General features: G+C 43.6%; 1 protein-coding gene across 3 annotated transcripts in view; it reads left to right on the top strand.

Moving 5' to 3' along the window:
- LOC138285750 (aldehyde oxidase 1-like) overlaps positions 1-16,300 on the top strand; it is a 388,242-nt gene that overhangs the window by 81,638 nt on the left and 290,304 nt on the right. For all 3 annotated transcript variants that reach the window (XM_069226090.1, XM_069226089.1, XM_069226088.1), the window contains exons 6-7: positions 1,586-1,647; positions 2,770-2,850. In XM_069226090.1, the coding sequence (XP_069082191.1) occupies positions 1,586-1,647; positions 2,770-2,850 (143 nt within the window). The remainder of the gene's footprint in view (positions 1-1,585; positions 1,648-2,769; positions 2,851-16,300) is intronic.

The raw sequence follows: 16,300 nt of genomic DNA, 5'->3' as shown, positions 1-16,300 counted from the left end.
TTTTTTTTAATATAATCCTGTGTGCCAGCCCTTTATTTTTTATTGTAGCAAAAGGGCCAGTTCTTATGAACTTCCTGGCTCCAACAAGTGTTCTATAAGAGATCTCCGAGTTTAACAGTCCCAAGCAGTAGGATGTAAACGATTTGAACCAGAAGGCGATTCCTTTACCAAAAACCAATTATTCCTCTGCTGCGAAGCTCCATTAAAACGGGTGTGGCCATTGCCACTGCCCAAGAGTGAGAGTGTGCACTAAGATGCAAGACTTGCACCGAGTGCTTGGGACTTGAGGTGACAATATTATAATATTTACATTTTTCGAAAGACACCCCATGTAGAAGACTCACAAAATGGCAAGAAAACATAGTGCAAAAAATAGGTGCTCACCTTAAAGCAGCCAGCTTCACGCTAGTCATTAGGTCGAGCGCGCAAGTGCTCTGGCCTGTTGTAATCTATATGTGGGCTTTTACCCACGCCCACTGCATGCCCATCACTATCACTCATTCATGGGCTTGCCTTTCAAAAATCCTTTGTTATCATTGGTAAATGCTTTACGTTTGTACCTCCTTAGGACAGTTTTGTTACCGCCTTGGCCATCGACCCTGTTACATGGATAATTGTATGCTTGCCGATATGTGTGACTGTAAGCGAACTTTTTATTCCATTTGTGTCTCTCCTTCACAGTGACGTTCATGGCAGCCATAGCACTTTGAATCGGCCCGCTTATGTTAACTGTTTTACTTTTCATTTTCAATTATTTTGGCTAGAAAAGTCCAGTTAGGAATTTACAACTCTAATAGCTCTAACTCGAGCAAACGTGAGACCCATTGCATTGCAAATGCTTGTTTTCGTAAAGTCACCAGCTCCAGTTTGGATTAAGCTACTTCAGAACAAAAGCTCCAATACAGCAATTACATTTTCAAAAATTAGTCTATTGCAATATCTATCATTGCATTACAAAATGAACAAGTGATCAGCTCTGATCAGTGCTTAATTTGTAAATAAAGAGGTGCCGGTACTCAAAGCCCTTCTCTTAAACACAAGGCTGCTGTAATTAAATCTGCCAGCACTGAATACTGAGGCAGCTTAATCCTGAAGCCATCTCGCACCTCTTCAGTCCATTTACGGCCACCCTTCCCCCTTCAGCTCATCCTGCAACTTTCTACTTTCTCCCTTTATGACGCTTTTTAGTTTTTCCTTCTTCCATCTTTCCAATATGTGTCTTTTGCTCGCAGCAAATGCTTGAGGCATAGGAATAAGCCCCGGCCCTCACAAATAAGTGCCGATGCTCAGCACCGGAAACAACAAGCACAAATTAAGCACTGGTTCTGATGTATGTAAACTCCCATTCAACCCATGGGGACAGGACAAATGTATTACAAATAGCAGCATATGTTCAGGTTCTACGTACTAACACCACAGAGGCACGCCATATGTTGCCACAGCAAACATAACTTCTGATTTCAAGTTCAGTCAGGTAAAGAAATGTACTTGCACTTCATAAATCCATGACTTTGCTGCTTTGAAACGTGGAATGCTGTGAGAATACACTATGTAGAAACCCGTTTTTCTGAATGTTTCTCTTCAGGAAACTTGTGTCGCTGCACAGGGTACAGACCAATCATTGACGGCTGCAAGACCTTCTCTTCGGTGAGTTTTGTTTTAATAACCTGCCAGTTCATTGGTATGTATCACTTTCTCCTTTTATTATCTCCTTCAGAAATATTTATTTTAATATCAGGAAAACATACTCAAGCTGTCAAAACACAAATAACTAATCCAAAACGATCGTTTAAATGAGATCTAAATTTGAAATGTGGCCATTTATTGGGGATCTGGAATTCCCCTTCAGGTCCCCCTCCCAACTTCTAAGTAAAGATTTGTAATGATGGCTGCGGGGAGGATGTGTACTTTTACAAAAGCCTGGAGCTCACTTCTGTGATCCGCTGTCTTGTTAGGCAGGGGCCTCTTCATGACATGCTTTATATAGGTAGTAGGTAAAATAGGCAGCAGGGTTTCCAAAATAACACCAACAGTTCGGCCTTATGACCAGATGTATGGGTTAATGTCAGCAGTGTCGTGCATGTTTGCTAAATATGACCAGTGTTCTGCCTCCAACCGAGGAGTAAATGTGAAGCAGAACCAGTAACATATTGAAAGATCTTGCTAAGGTATCCCAGATAGGTTGCTGTACTCTTCCTGAGATTGACACTGATTTGGGTAGACTTCCTACCAAGTGCTCTGGACAGGCTTCTCTGGTCTGTACATAAAATACCAAACCTTTTTCCATGTTCTCACTCCAGAGATCATTCATGTACAAACTCAAAATTCTGCCAGTGGTTAAATGGGGATCCTGTTTCCTACGAGCTCTCGCATGACATCTCACTGAGTCTTTCTCAGTCCTAACTGGTCTTTTAGAGATATTGAACAATGGATGCCTCCTCATTCTCAGGTTACAGGACAGATGCATTCCAGTTTATCGAGTTTCTGGCACCACACAAGGCAACACCACTAGACTACATAAGGAGAAAGGGCATATCAGAAAGTATTAGAGTTGGGCATGTTGAGGGCTACTGCGTCTTAGGCCTGCGGCATAAATAACTTTCTCATTGGATGCTGTGGTGCATCCAACAGGCCTTCTGCAGGTAGGCAGTGGTAGAGAATCACAGGTACACACAATCTGAAACGCATCTCACAAGTGATAAGTGCACTAGTAGGAAGCCCAGCAACTGCTTGTGCAATACTTTATCAAGGTGCTGCTTCCCCCTTTAGGGTTGCTGTGGCAAAAAGGACAAGTCTGAATGCTGTATGGATCCAGTGGGAGGCCCACTTCCTTTGTCTGAAGATGATAAAGTAAGTTCATTTGAGGTTTACTTATTATTATTGTATATGAGGTATGCATTTCAAATTGTATTATTACACACTGTTGATGGCATGCCCTCCAGCACTTCAGAAAGAAAATGAAGGCCCATCTCTTGTTGTAATTGATCTTGAATCATATGCCAGGGCCATTGCCCTCTGTTGCCTCCCAGGTACGTTTTTGCCATGCAGGGATTGTTAAGTACATGGATTTTAAATCATAAAAGGGAACTTGATATGGCGGAGCCTGGAGATAATTCACCTCAAGGCCAGGGGGCTGTATTGCTCTTGAGAGGTGATGAGGGCGTTGATATTTTATTGCGTCCATGGCATCACGCTGGTTGTGCATGGATAGCCTTGCTGTTCAGGCCTGCTCTCTATGTACACTGAGCTCCTTGCTGTGACTGACCATGTGCTCCAAGCTCCTTCCACTTTCTTTGCATGGGTTCCAAGCTGCTCACACTATCTCTCCAGGTGATCAGAGTTTTCCACATACTGTCTCATTACCTGCTGCTCCTCACACAGCCTGCCTATGTACCCAAGCTCCTTACATGGTCATTGTTCTTAAAACTCCTCAAGCCACTGTAGCTATGCCCTATGCTCATCTCACTGTGACTGTATACCCCAATCTCACTGCAGTGTTAATATGCCTGCAGCTCCTCACACACACTGTTCCCTTATGTCCCTTTCTCCTCACACAGAGACACTGCCCACTTACCCCAGCCTGATCGCACCGTGGCCCTGTGCCCCACGCTTCTCGCAGCTTGTGTCTGTATGCCCTAGGTTTCTCGCGCACTATGCCACGTGCCCCATGTTCCTCACTCTGTATGCCAGGCAGTGTGTCTTAAGCCCCTCACATTGTAGGCCTATGGTTTATTGCACTGGGACATTCATGCCACATTGTGAGACGAAGCACATTATAGGACCACAGAGGTGCTTGTATCTTGTTTTGTGACACAGCGCCTAGCAATATGAGAGTTGAAATAAATGTCAGAGACCGACGCACAATTGGTTGGCAGTTATGGTTTAGTCTGCAGGGCCTGAGCTGTGTTTGTGTTTTCAGTTGCAATTTCCACGTTGTTTCAGTGTTGACTGCAGCTGTTGGGCTGATAGCTCTGAAGGGCGCAGTTCATTTTGATAGTGAGGAAACAGTCATATATGAATAGAGGGGAATATAAAGACAGATAGTGTGGGTGGGCTGCATTACAGGCAAGTCCTATATGCCTCTACTACGTATATACTTGATAGAGGACAGGATAGGCTGTGTCACAGTAATCCCCTATGCAAATATTAGATACTTAGGATGGAAAGAGGATAATAATTTGTTTGAGACCTGAAAGGATATTAAGAGTTTTCCAGGGTGCCAAATATGTGCAGAAGACCTCCTCAGAAATATGTTGCGCATCCTAATTCTAGTCTTTTAGATGTTAAGTAACTTGGCTTGACACAGCCATTAAAATCTTCAAATGTACACATGGTGAGGAGTGATGTGACAATATGACGCTTCATCTGAAGACCCAAAACGATTGCATTGGCTCTACCTTAGTGTCTTGAAACAGTTGAATTCTCAGCATGAGTGCACCATCTTACAAGTTCCATTCTCAGCCGTCCCTGCTGTACAATACCTTCACAATGCAAGACTACCAATGGCTTACAGCTTAATTTTGCAAACATACAGGCTATATGGTTCCAAATTAAATTCGATTTTAATCTATGCTTGGTCAGTTAGCCTACTGGAAAATCCAAAAGGCAATATGTATTTTTATTGTAACTGTTAATTTTTCATACTGACCCCAAAAAAGGGGACTTGTCCTTAGGGTGCGGCTATCCACACTATATTCAAGAAAACGAAAAATTATGTAATTCCTTCCTAATTTTCACCATTTATTAGCCCTGGTTGGCTTTCTTCTGTGGCAATAATATTAGCCATAGGTCCTACACTCTGCAGTATTATCCTATTTAAATATGTAGGTGCTCACAATACTGAGCAATACTAAATCACTGACCACAGCTGTTGACTTTCATTTTACCATATGCAACATGCAAAGTCCTTTAAAAATTAACTCAGTTCTGGTTGCAGTAATTTAATAGATGCCAAAGTAACGCATCCTATTTTAACTCACTCCTACCCGCCGTGAGCGATACATTAAATCTCACTCTCCGCGTATAACCCCAAAACTACTTCCTACCTTAAAAGAGTTACGTTTAATTTCTGTCCTCTCCATTCTCCCTTAATAAACTCTGCAGATGAATCCCCACCTGGGACGTCCTGTTAGAGCCCAATCCAACACATCACCTTGAACTATGCTCCACCTAAATCCTACCCTCCTTCGCTTAATGCCAATAACTTCACACCCCACTTTAAACACCGGTCCTGCCTTTCTATGACGTATTGAAAATAACTATTCATTATATTGTGTCCCAGTTTTAAAGATATCATAGTATAGTGGACAGTAAGTGCTTATGGTGGCTAGTGGGAACGTGTGAGGTCAATTTGCTTTTTCAACAAATTTGGCTTTACCTTTACCTTGTTTTTATTTTCGCCATCATTGTGTGCTCTGCCTGTTTACTTTCGTCTCGTCTGTTAAAGCGAGCAAGGGTTTCAGCGCCGGCCACCATTTCTGGTGATCGCTGGTCTAGGCTTCAGTTAGAGACTGTTTAAGTGGGGGCATTGTGTTTCTGCGCCCCGCGCGCGCCGATGCAGCTCCTAATGCAAGCCCGTCTGCGGCTGTTCGCGCCTGGATTGCCATTATTTTTAGACACAATTTTCATTGCACTTTCTCAGAGATTAACACTGAGGCTTGGAGGCAGCCCTTTTCACTTTGGCTTTATCAAGTAATTTTACCCTAGTGGGGTTTCTGATTTATCGACCGGGTTTGGCTTTATATTTTGTCACTGCTTTGGCTGATACTCTTCCTCCTTTCTTATTGCGCTATACCCACTTTCTAGACTTGGGTGATCTTAATCTTCATATTGAAGATTTTAGGTGTAAATCAGCTGCCACTTTTGTAGAAAATTTGGAGGTTCTCCAGTGTGTCCGACTGGTTCATGTGCCTATGTACAATAATGGAAAATATACGCTGGACCCGAGCTTCCCTAACTTCACAGGAGTGGTGGTGGATTTCCCTATCCCTCTTTTTTGGTCGGACTATCGTGCCATACCTTTTCAGATCCCCTTCCCTACTCCTACATGGATTGCAAGCATAAATAGGCAGAATAAGTCACAAAAATGGATAAAGGTCACCCCCACTGTCTTCATGGAGGCTTTGGCGTTAAACCACCAAAAATTAAGTGGTGGTGTGGAAGCGGCTAATTTACAACTGGAAAACTGGATTATGGATGCCCTCGATCACACTGCACCAGTGACAAGTTATACAGCTAAACGTCTCACACTCTCAGCTGAATGGCTCAGTGAGGAGCTCCAAACATGTAATTGTCTTGAGCGTCTTTGGTGCTGGAACTACTCTGCCTTGGATTAAGCTATCCATCGCAAGACACTGAAAGACTATCATAAATAGATTATAACTATACACAGCTTTTTTTACACCAGTAAAATTGGGCAAGCTCAGAACTCCTCGCAGGAGTCATTTACCATTGTCAAATCGCTATCATCTTTGGATCGGGTTTCTATAACCATTACTCCATCTGTGGAGGGATGCAATGTGATCACTCACTTCTTTTGGCATAAGGTCTCAAGCATTTATGATTCCTTCCCGCAGGAGGTTAGAGATGCCCCATGCCTTGAAGCCTGGTTCAAACAATTGGAGGCAAAGACAGGACTCTCCAGTTTTAATTCCCTAAACACTGATCAGCTGCGTGCCCTGATGTTCAGGTGAAATCAGGTTCCCCAAATGACCCAGCCTCACCTATGATCTTGGAGCGAGGGATGGAGGCAATCCTACCAGGGTTGTGTGGCCTACTCAATATGTCTTTTATATCAGTGCAAGAACCTTTCAGGTAGAAGCAGGCTATTGTTGTGCTGCTATTGAAAAAACCTACCATAGACCCTGCAAAGCCAGAACATTTGAGACCTATTTATTTGCATCAGTTCTTTGAGGAAGTGGCTGAGAAACATGTAAATGATCAGCTGATGAATTTTATTGAAACTGGGGAACTATTGCATGAGGCCCAAATGGGCTTCCGCAAGCTGTGCAGTGTTGGCACGTCTGACCTTATTTGGTTACCTATCTTTAATTTATAAGGGGAAGCGTTAGAGGTTCGATGGACCTTTTGACTGCGCTTAGAGAAATTCCCACCATAAATCCCTATACAACACTAGTCATCAATAAACAGCAGTAAATACCTTTGAAGTCAGTAACTCGTCCTGCACCATGACCCATTTGGTTATGAATAACCACACCGTTTGGTAAAAGTTAGAAAGTTTATTTCCCTAGATTAACAATGCTAATATCATGTAAATTAGTCTCAAAACCATCTTATACACATATAAGAACAACGTTGGTTGACCAAATATTCTAAAGAATCTCAATTTAATTAATGCAGTGATCACTAAACCTTCTAGAGTCACAGTACAAATTAGCATTAGAAGTAACTGCACAATGGAAATAGCATACATTTAGACTCAGCAACTGAGCAACATCAAATAATTAGTTAATAGCAACTGTTAACTTGTCAGGGTCTCCCTTACTAACCTTCGGATTAGAATAGCATGTTCAGGCTTCATGCAAAACAATTTAGTCAACATAAATTTAGAAACACATCTAGCTATGGCTCTGTCAAAACAGCGGTTGGTACCTAGAAACAAAAGACAACATTTACAACAAGAACATTATCATTTGTTATACCACTCCCCATATGGATCAGCAACCTGCGATTATCTTCGTCAGTTGGACATCTATTTGGTCAGCATCAGCAACAGGCCATGAAAGGGAATGGTTCATAAATAGTGACTCTAAGTTCTCCAAACCATCAGAAAGCAATGGCTAAGGGATCAGCATGCAGCATCAGAAATCTAAGCCTTTAAGATAAGTAGAATCCTTGCAGGAGGAATCAAAGTGGCAATGAGCATACCTCTACAGAGATACAATAATAGTGAGTGAGAGAGCGCAAATGAGCATCTTCTCTCCATCCAGTCGGGTTAAGTTAAAATTTGTCTAAAGAACTTCCCATGTTGCCATTGGTCAAAGAATCATACGTTTGCAACAGAAATAAAAGTACAAATCTAAGATATAGCTAAACTGTCTTTAACATGTCGATGATTGGCTCCTCTTCTTCTGTTCCCACCATCAGGCTCGTCAGGTAACATTTTTGTATCCATCCCTACTTCAGTCAGTGCATCCGTTGTTAGCTCCTGGGAACATCGCTGTTTCAAGCATCAACTATACAATCTTTCAATAACTAGTACACAATCTTCTAGCAAGCAGTTCTCATGAGAAAGTTAAAGACATCTGCTAACGTTTGGTCAACACAGTGGAAAAACAATGCATGAATTAATTTCTCTAGTCATACATTTCCCACAATTTATTAGAATAGTACAGCTTAACATGAGGCAGTGCAAACTAGGCCCAAAACCTTGCTAACGTAAGGCGTAAAATAATAAAGCAAGTACATAATGCAGATTCATTAATACATCCTACTGCTGCATTTTCTCAGAGAAAATACTTCAATGAATAATAATAAGCTTCTAATAAAAGACACTTTGTGATTAATGACGGCCACTCAAGTGGGCACATTTTCTAAGTTGCACATTATTTTTCTATGTTAAGTCAAAATTCTATGCAGAATTATAATTCAGAGTACATGAATATTTATTAGTAAAAATTCAGCATTCACAGCAGCACGGTGTTGGCATTGTTGTTAGCTTCTGAATCCCTGAGACAAATAGCTGAGGAGGGCAACACTCCTGCACTGATCTAAGTACAGCTTTCAACACCGTATCCCATGGCCTTCTGTTGGAATGGCTATGGAATTATGGAGTCCGATAGCTGGCCCTGCACTGGATAGCCTCCTTTCTCCAGAATTGCACTTTTCAAGTTGTTCAACAACCGTTTTCTTTGGCGGTGTTTACTGAGGCAGGGGAGCCAGAGGGCTCCGCTCTGAGCCCCACTTTGTTCAATCTTTATACAAGCCCCCTTAAAGATGTAATTGAGCATTACAGCTTTAACACTGTGTCAAACGCCGATGACAAACAGCTTATTATCACCTTGTCTTAGGACAGGGAAGCTCTGCAGATCGCTTTAGCTCTTGTCTGCCCAACCTAGCGAGTGGATGGCTCATAGTTGCCTCAAGCTAAATGCTGGAAAAACTGAGGTTCTCTTAGTAGGGAACAACCATCTGTTTGGTCCTCTGCATGGTGGCTATATGTATTAAGGCCAGTACCAGCTCCTAAGCTGAAAGTGAAGAACCTCGGCATGTGGTTTGATGCCAATCTATCATTTGATAGTGAGCTCTCCAGTGCTTCAGAATCTTGAAAATTATGAGTAAAATCTTGGGCTTTTACCTAGAGGCGGCAAGGAACTCAGTAGTCCAGACACTGGTTATTTCCAGGCTGGACTACTGTAATGTGCTGTATCTAGGAGTCTCACAAGGTAGATTGGCTTAACTTTCGAGAGTGCAGAAAACAGCAGCAGGGTTGCTGCTTAAAAGCTCGAGGCGTTCATCCATTGGGTTCGCTCTCGCCAATATACCCTGGCTCCCTGTGGGCAAGAGAGTTCCCTTTAAGGCATTGTTTTTCTGTCACAGAATTCTGAATGGGCAGGGAACCCCGATAATTACATTTCCTGGTAAAGTTTTATCGACCTAGCAGAAGTCTTAGATCTGCTGGGGCCTCACTCATTGCCATTCCCAGGGTGAAAAAAACCTTTCTGGACCCTAAATTATGGAATACTTTGCCTCTGGATATGAGACAGGGAAGATCAGAACTTGCTTTCTGCAAGAAACTTACCACTTGTTTTTTAGGCTGGTTAAGCTGCTACATCAGTGTCTGTAGTGAGACTGTACACTTAGCGTCGGGATACTCCGGATGGAGTAACCAGGCTTTTTATAAACCTTTTTTTTTATAATTATTATTTATGTTATTGACAGCCACTTTCATCCGTTACCCCTCAGCATTAACTTATGTAATTATTATTTAATTTACTTTAAGGCATAAATGTACGTGCTTCTCAACTTTTTTTACATGCCAAAGTTTTATTTCAACTTATTGGCTTCTGCTCTTTTCCAACGTGCGCACAGAGAAGTATGTTGCTGTACTTCCTCTTGATGGACTAAATGAGCAGAAACAGGAGAGATGAGCGAACAGACTTACAGAAAGAATGTTGGTAAAGAACTAAGACTGAAAACACTGATTTTCTGAGTGAAAATAATGTAATTTAAAACAAGGACTGATTTCAAAAGGTCATAGTTTTAAACAAAAACTTGCAAGTGTAAATAGAAAAAAATAACGATATAACTGGAAGAATAAAAATATCCTGCAGTCACACATTATTTACTTCTAAAAGTATGTACTTCAAAGGGTTGTAGTCTGAATTTTGAGTACAGGTATGTTGTGATACTTTAATCTTTATATCGTAGCCAAAACGTCAAGAACGTCAAGAACCAAAAAAGCGTAAGAGAAATGCATATAAGGAAGTACAGGTTTACTATTCTTAAATCTACATCTCCATACCTTGAAGCTATGTATTTATCATAATAGTTCAAAAATGTGGGGGTGGCCAAGATGGCGGCCGCATAGGACGCTAGTAAACAAGCTCCGCGCGGGGCCCAATCAACATCCTGCACACACAACCACCAAGGGAGCTCCATATGTACAGTGAGTCCCTGTGATTTAGCTTGCTGAGGTGGTATGAACCGGTGGGGCCCGCAAGGGTGTGATCCGACGCGCCGTCCCTTGCGCGGCGTTTGTGACCAGCAACTGTGAGAACAAAGATGGCGGCTTGACCGGCAGAGCAGCTGATCTCGTGCTCCGAGCCTGCGGCCGGACTTCCACCAGCATCTTTGCTACCAGCTTTGCTCGGGGTGAAGGACAGGGGTGCCTCAGAGGTGCACCGGTGTGTGCGTGATCTGCCAAGCCGGCGCTGGACAGCGGCCCCCCGTTGCTTCGGGCCACCGTGGAGGGCGCACACCACTTTCAGGATCGTGGGGATACTGCGGTAGGTGCGCTGCAGTTGTGGGGAGGGTGGGGCACGTGCTGCGGATCAGCCCGCTCCACACAATTTTCATATGGAAGGCCTGCTCGCCTTTCCCCCTTTCTCCTCTGCCGGCTGTGCACGCCAGTGCCGAGTGAAGGCCTATTGAATCCCTGGGCCTGTGTAAAAGACCAGAACGGCTGCTGCCCAGGAACATTGTGAATCACGAAGCAGGAAGCAAAATAAATTAATGAAGCACTACAGTTATACTCCCAAATCATCTTTTAAATACATTATAAGTATAAAGATCAGCGTTCTAATACCCCTGTCACTACTTAACACTGGGTACTGCCAGTGCACAGCATTTGGATATCCTCCTGCACGGCAGCAGCCGGGTGTTTACTGATACACATTTTAAAGTACTGAATGACACAGCGACACGCCCAAGGTGTCCCACAAAACTATTAATCATTGCATCATATATATAACAGTGTTATAACAAGACTATCACTTGAAGTGGATCAATAGCAGAGGTCATAGCTCGCAGACATAACTCTCTTGCTCACTGCCACCATGAGGAAATCACGGCCCAATAAAGCCACCAGTGAAACCATGGCCACAACTGACACTGACTCTTCGGAACTACTATCACAAACTGAACAGTTTCGCCAATTGGAAACTACACTACAGCGCCACTCTGAAAAATTTGAAAAAATTCTGCATGCAATATTAGATACCAAAACCTTGCTGGAAACCAAGATTGACACAGTCTCATTGGAAGTTAACCTGTTGAGAGCGGATCATCGTAAACTCGCAGAGCGGGTTACTCAGGCGGAAGCAATCACTCAGACTGTACCACCAACTTTTCAATCGATACAAAAGCAAATAGCATCCATGCTAGAGGAACTCAATGTCCTTCACCGCAGAGCTGAAGATGCGGAAGGCCGCTCGAGACGAAACAACATCAGTTTCATTGGATTTCCTGAGCGCTCTGAACTACCTAACGCAGAATTGTTTCTGGAAAAATGGCTCAGATCCACGGTGCTCCATGAAGACGTCCCACCTCAGTTCTCCATCGAGAGGGCCCACCGAATACCGGGCCGACCACCTAAAGCAAGTGCCCCTCCACGCCCTCCCATAGCTCGCCTCCTGAATTTTCGCAATCAGGACTTGATCCTACAATTATTCCGCACCAAAGGGCCTTGGCCCTTCGAAGACACATCAATAGCGGCATATCCAGATTACACAACTGAAGTGTAACGGAAAAGGGAGTCATTCATGGCAGTTAAACAATGCCTCCACGCTCTACAATCAAATATGCTGTTCTTTATCCAGCAAAACTTAAGATCATAGACCAAGAGACAACGCATATTTTCCAATCACCCGAAGATCTATGGTCCTGGCTTCACGCCAAGGGCTTGGTGGCGGCAACAGAGGAGGAGAAAGAGGCGGACACATGGATCACCCCGAAGCCGAGACGACGTTGCAGAAAACCAGCTAGATCCCGCCCAAACCAGGAACAGGTGGCGGCGGAACGTGATCGAGCAGTAGCGGCAGCCACACGCTGCTCGATCACGCTGCTGTAAGAACCCCTTCAACACTCTTCGCTCGGAGCACGCACAAACATCAGGATCGGACACTGGCTCTGAGATCTCGGAGACTGGCAGCAATAAAGCCCCACATATTGCGCCTGGCTCAGTGGATGACATTATTTGACAGTCAATAGCAAGCTATGCAAATTTTGTACTTTACTGCCATATATATATCTCACCGTAGAACACCTGGACATCCTCGTAAACACTACTTAACTTGATCCTTTCTCCTTTGTTGCATCAACCATCAAGGGCCCGTAGCGGGGTATATTTTCACTAAAACTCGTCACTAAACCACCATGATGTACCTTTGGACGCTTTGTTCATTGAGACACAGAGACACTTATTTGTTACTGGTTAGCGCACATTGGGCGGCACAACATATAGTTGCGGCCCGGGAGGGATTGTTTTTATTGTTGGGTTTTTTTCCTCTTAGTTCTTTATATGTTTCACCATGCTCATTAATATGCAACTTTGAACACCATCGTAGCTCCAAATATTGGGCCATATCCTGTCAGCTGCTCATGCATATGCATGTCCTTGAAAGTGTAGTGCGCAAATGTGATATTTTGTCTGTAGTACCTTGCTTAAAAATTAATGAAACATGTCTCATACATAACGGCCAACCCAAGTCCTACAATATAGAGTCCTGACCTAGAATGTCAGAGGTATGGCAACATGCAGTAAACAATATAAAATACACTCATATCTCAAACGTCATGGGGTACATATTGCACTGCTTCAAGAAACACATCTCACGAAAGCTGAATTAGCGAAGATAAGATCTCACTGGCGAGGTCAGGTATATGGCACTGCTAAGTCAGCATTCTCCAAAGGTGTTCTAGTATGGCTAGCTCCTGGCATTCCCTTTGCCCTCACTTCCCAGATAATAGATAAGGAAGGTAGATATGTGATACTGGAGGGTAGGCTAGATGGCACACCCATTAACCTAGCAGCTGTCTATGCTCCAAACACTAATCAGATCCCCTTTCTGGATTCCCTCACACCTGCCCTGTTCAATGACCCACTTGCTCCTACGATCTGGGGCGGAGATTTCAATTGCATTATGGATCCTCAACTAGACCGATCTCATCCCCCAATATCGGCAACCCCCGGTCTAAGAAATACTTGTCATTTCCGAACCTGGAGTACACACATGGGATTAGTTGATGTATGGCGATTGAATCACCCACAAGATCGTGAATATTCATTTTACTCCCCGGTACACGACCTTCATACCAGGATAGATATTTTATTTAGTACCACCAATACTGGCCCCCTTTTGAACCACACAGAATATCTCGCAAAAACACACTCTGACCATAACACACTAACAGCACTTATGTATTGGGGTACACTGCGGCCCGTGATACCCACTTGGCGCCTGAAAACAGAGGCCTTGCTAGATCCTCCGTTCCATGAATCATTGTCTGACACTATTCTGCAATATTTCCTAACAAACGCTGACACTGCTTCTTCCCGTGCAACGGAATGGGAAACACATAAAGTGGTAATTCGTGGGCACTGTATGGCTACAACTTGGGGAGTAAGACAGCAATTAACTCGTGGCCTTATTAAGACTGAACATGACTTACATCAAGAAGAAATTCATGCTACGGAATCCTACGGGTCCCCTACACAATTACGTCAACTCAGACGACATAGACATGGAACAGAATCCACTTTAAGTCACTATGATTATCGCACACGCATGGCCTTACAACATGCTCAAGGAGATCGATCGGGTAAGGTACTTGCCTGGCTCCTCCGAGAGGTGAACCATAGAACACCGGCAATGGCCATCCTGTTGCCAGATGGACATATGGCCATGTCACAGCTCGCAATAAACAATGCTTTTCGCACTTAATACCAATGGCTCTATGAACGTCCGTCTGATTTGAACACAGAGAGAGCATGCTGCTTTTTAAATGAGGTATACCTTCCTAAATTGACAGATACACAGCGCAATATAATAGAAGAACCCACACAATTAGATGAACTCGCGGCTGGGGTCAAACAGATGGCGCGTGGCAAGACACCGGGCACTGATGGCTTGCCCATTGAATACTATGCCACATATCCCACCACCCTCTTTTCACGATTGTTAGAAGTCTACCAAGAGGCATTTCAACAGGGCTCCCTGCCACGCTCCTTGCGGGAAGCTCTTATTGTAGTGCTACCTAAACCAGGGCGCGATGCGACTGATGTAAGATCCTACCGCCCTTTATCACTGCTTAACCTAGACTGCAAAATTCTAGGTAAGACACTTGCTAACCTCCTGCTACCTGTAATGCATTCTTTGGTACACTATGATCAGTCTATGATATACCAGGTCGCACCACATTTATAAATATCAGACGTCTCCTACATTTAATACACAATACACCAACAGAGGATATGCATTGTGTGGCGGTCTCTTTAGATATAGAGAAGGCCTTTGATACATTAGGATGGGACTTCTTATTTGCTTGTCTGGAAAAAATGGGATTTGGTCCTCGCCTATTGCCTATTGCACTGGGTTAGGACGCTATATGGAGAGCCACTAGCAAGAGTGAAAACAGGTAGGGTAATATCGAACTGCTTTAATATACAACGCGGCACACGGCAGGGCTGCCCCCTATTGCCGCTGTTATTTGCTTTAGCTATGGAACCCCTGGCATGCTACCTACACACCAAAGGTGAAGCCTGGGGTATATGGGACTCCCAGAGATTCCATGTGGTGTCCTTATATGCGGACGATGCTCCTATATATATCAGAGATGTGCGCTCCATGCTCCCTGAACTTGAACACTTACTTTCACTCTTTGGGACAGCGTCAGGACTCCAGGTTAATTGGGCTACGTCATGCGTGTTTCCACTAGTATTATATCCTCCCTCTAAATGCCTTACCGCAAATAATACACGATTGCAGTGGCAATATGAGACCTTCAAATATTTAGGAGTATATATCTATCATTCGACTAAAAATCTCCTAGATGGTAATCTGACTAAAGCGCTAACGACTGCTCGCACATCCCTCACTTTTTGGCAATCGCTACCTCTATCCCCAATGGGCAGAGTAGCGATATCTAAGATGTTAATTTTACCTCGGTTGCTGTATTATTTTTCAGCTCTACCTGTTGCAGTGCCACAAGCCTTTTTCAGAGTGCTGAATAGTTTATTATTGGACTTAATATGGGGAGACAAACATCGCAGAGTAGCACTTTCTGTACTCCAGAGACCGCTCCATGAAGGTGGCCTAGGCGCCCAACACTTTCAGTCCTATTGCGCAGCAGCGCAACTACAATGGCCAACCATTGGTTGATTTCTCCGTTACACCCAGAAACACGTGATGTACTAGCCCATCTGGGTAACACAACACTATACACGTGGTTGACCAGCACCAGGATGGGTGGTTCTATAATGACTCCATTACTAAAAACAGCACATACATCCTGGCATTGTTACTTATATCCCAAACAATCACCCACTCATATTCTCCGGCGATAACACTGTGGGATATACCTGGAATACCACAGAATATACCAACCCAGGCACGAGCACTATGGGTAGATAAGGGCATCACACGAATGGAACACCTCTTATCAGGTGGTGTAGTTAAATATTTTCAAGGTATGATTGCTGAATATGACATTGCACCATGGCAGTTTATCACCTATTACACTATAATACAAGGCATGCGTCACATATGGGGTCCAGGAAATACTGAACCACCCACTTCTCAGGTCTTACATGCCATATTGTCAGCAACAACAACTAAACGCA

The sequence above is a fragment of the Pleurodeles waltl genome, chromosome 3_1, assembly GCF_031143425.1.
Source record: "Pleurodeles waltl isolate 20211129_DDA chromosome 3_1, aPleWal1.hap1.20221129, whole genome shotgun sequence".
Taxonomy (NCBI): Eukaryota; Metazoa; Chordata; class Amphibia; order Caudata; family Salamandridae; genus Pleurodeles; species Pleurodeles waltl.
The sequence above is the reverse complement of the archived record's forward strand: the minus strand, read 5'-3'. Positions and strand labels throughout refer to the sequence as shown.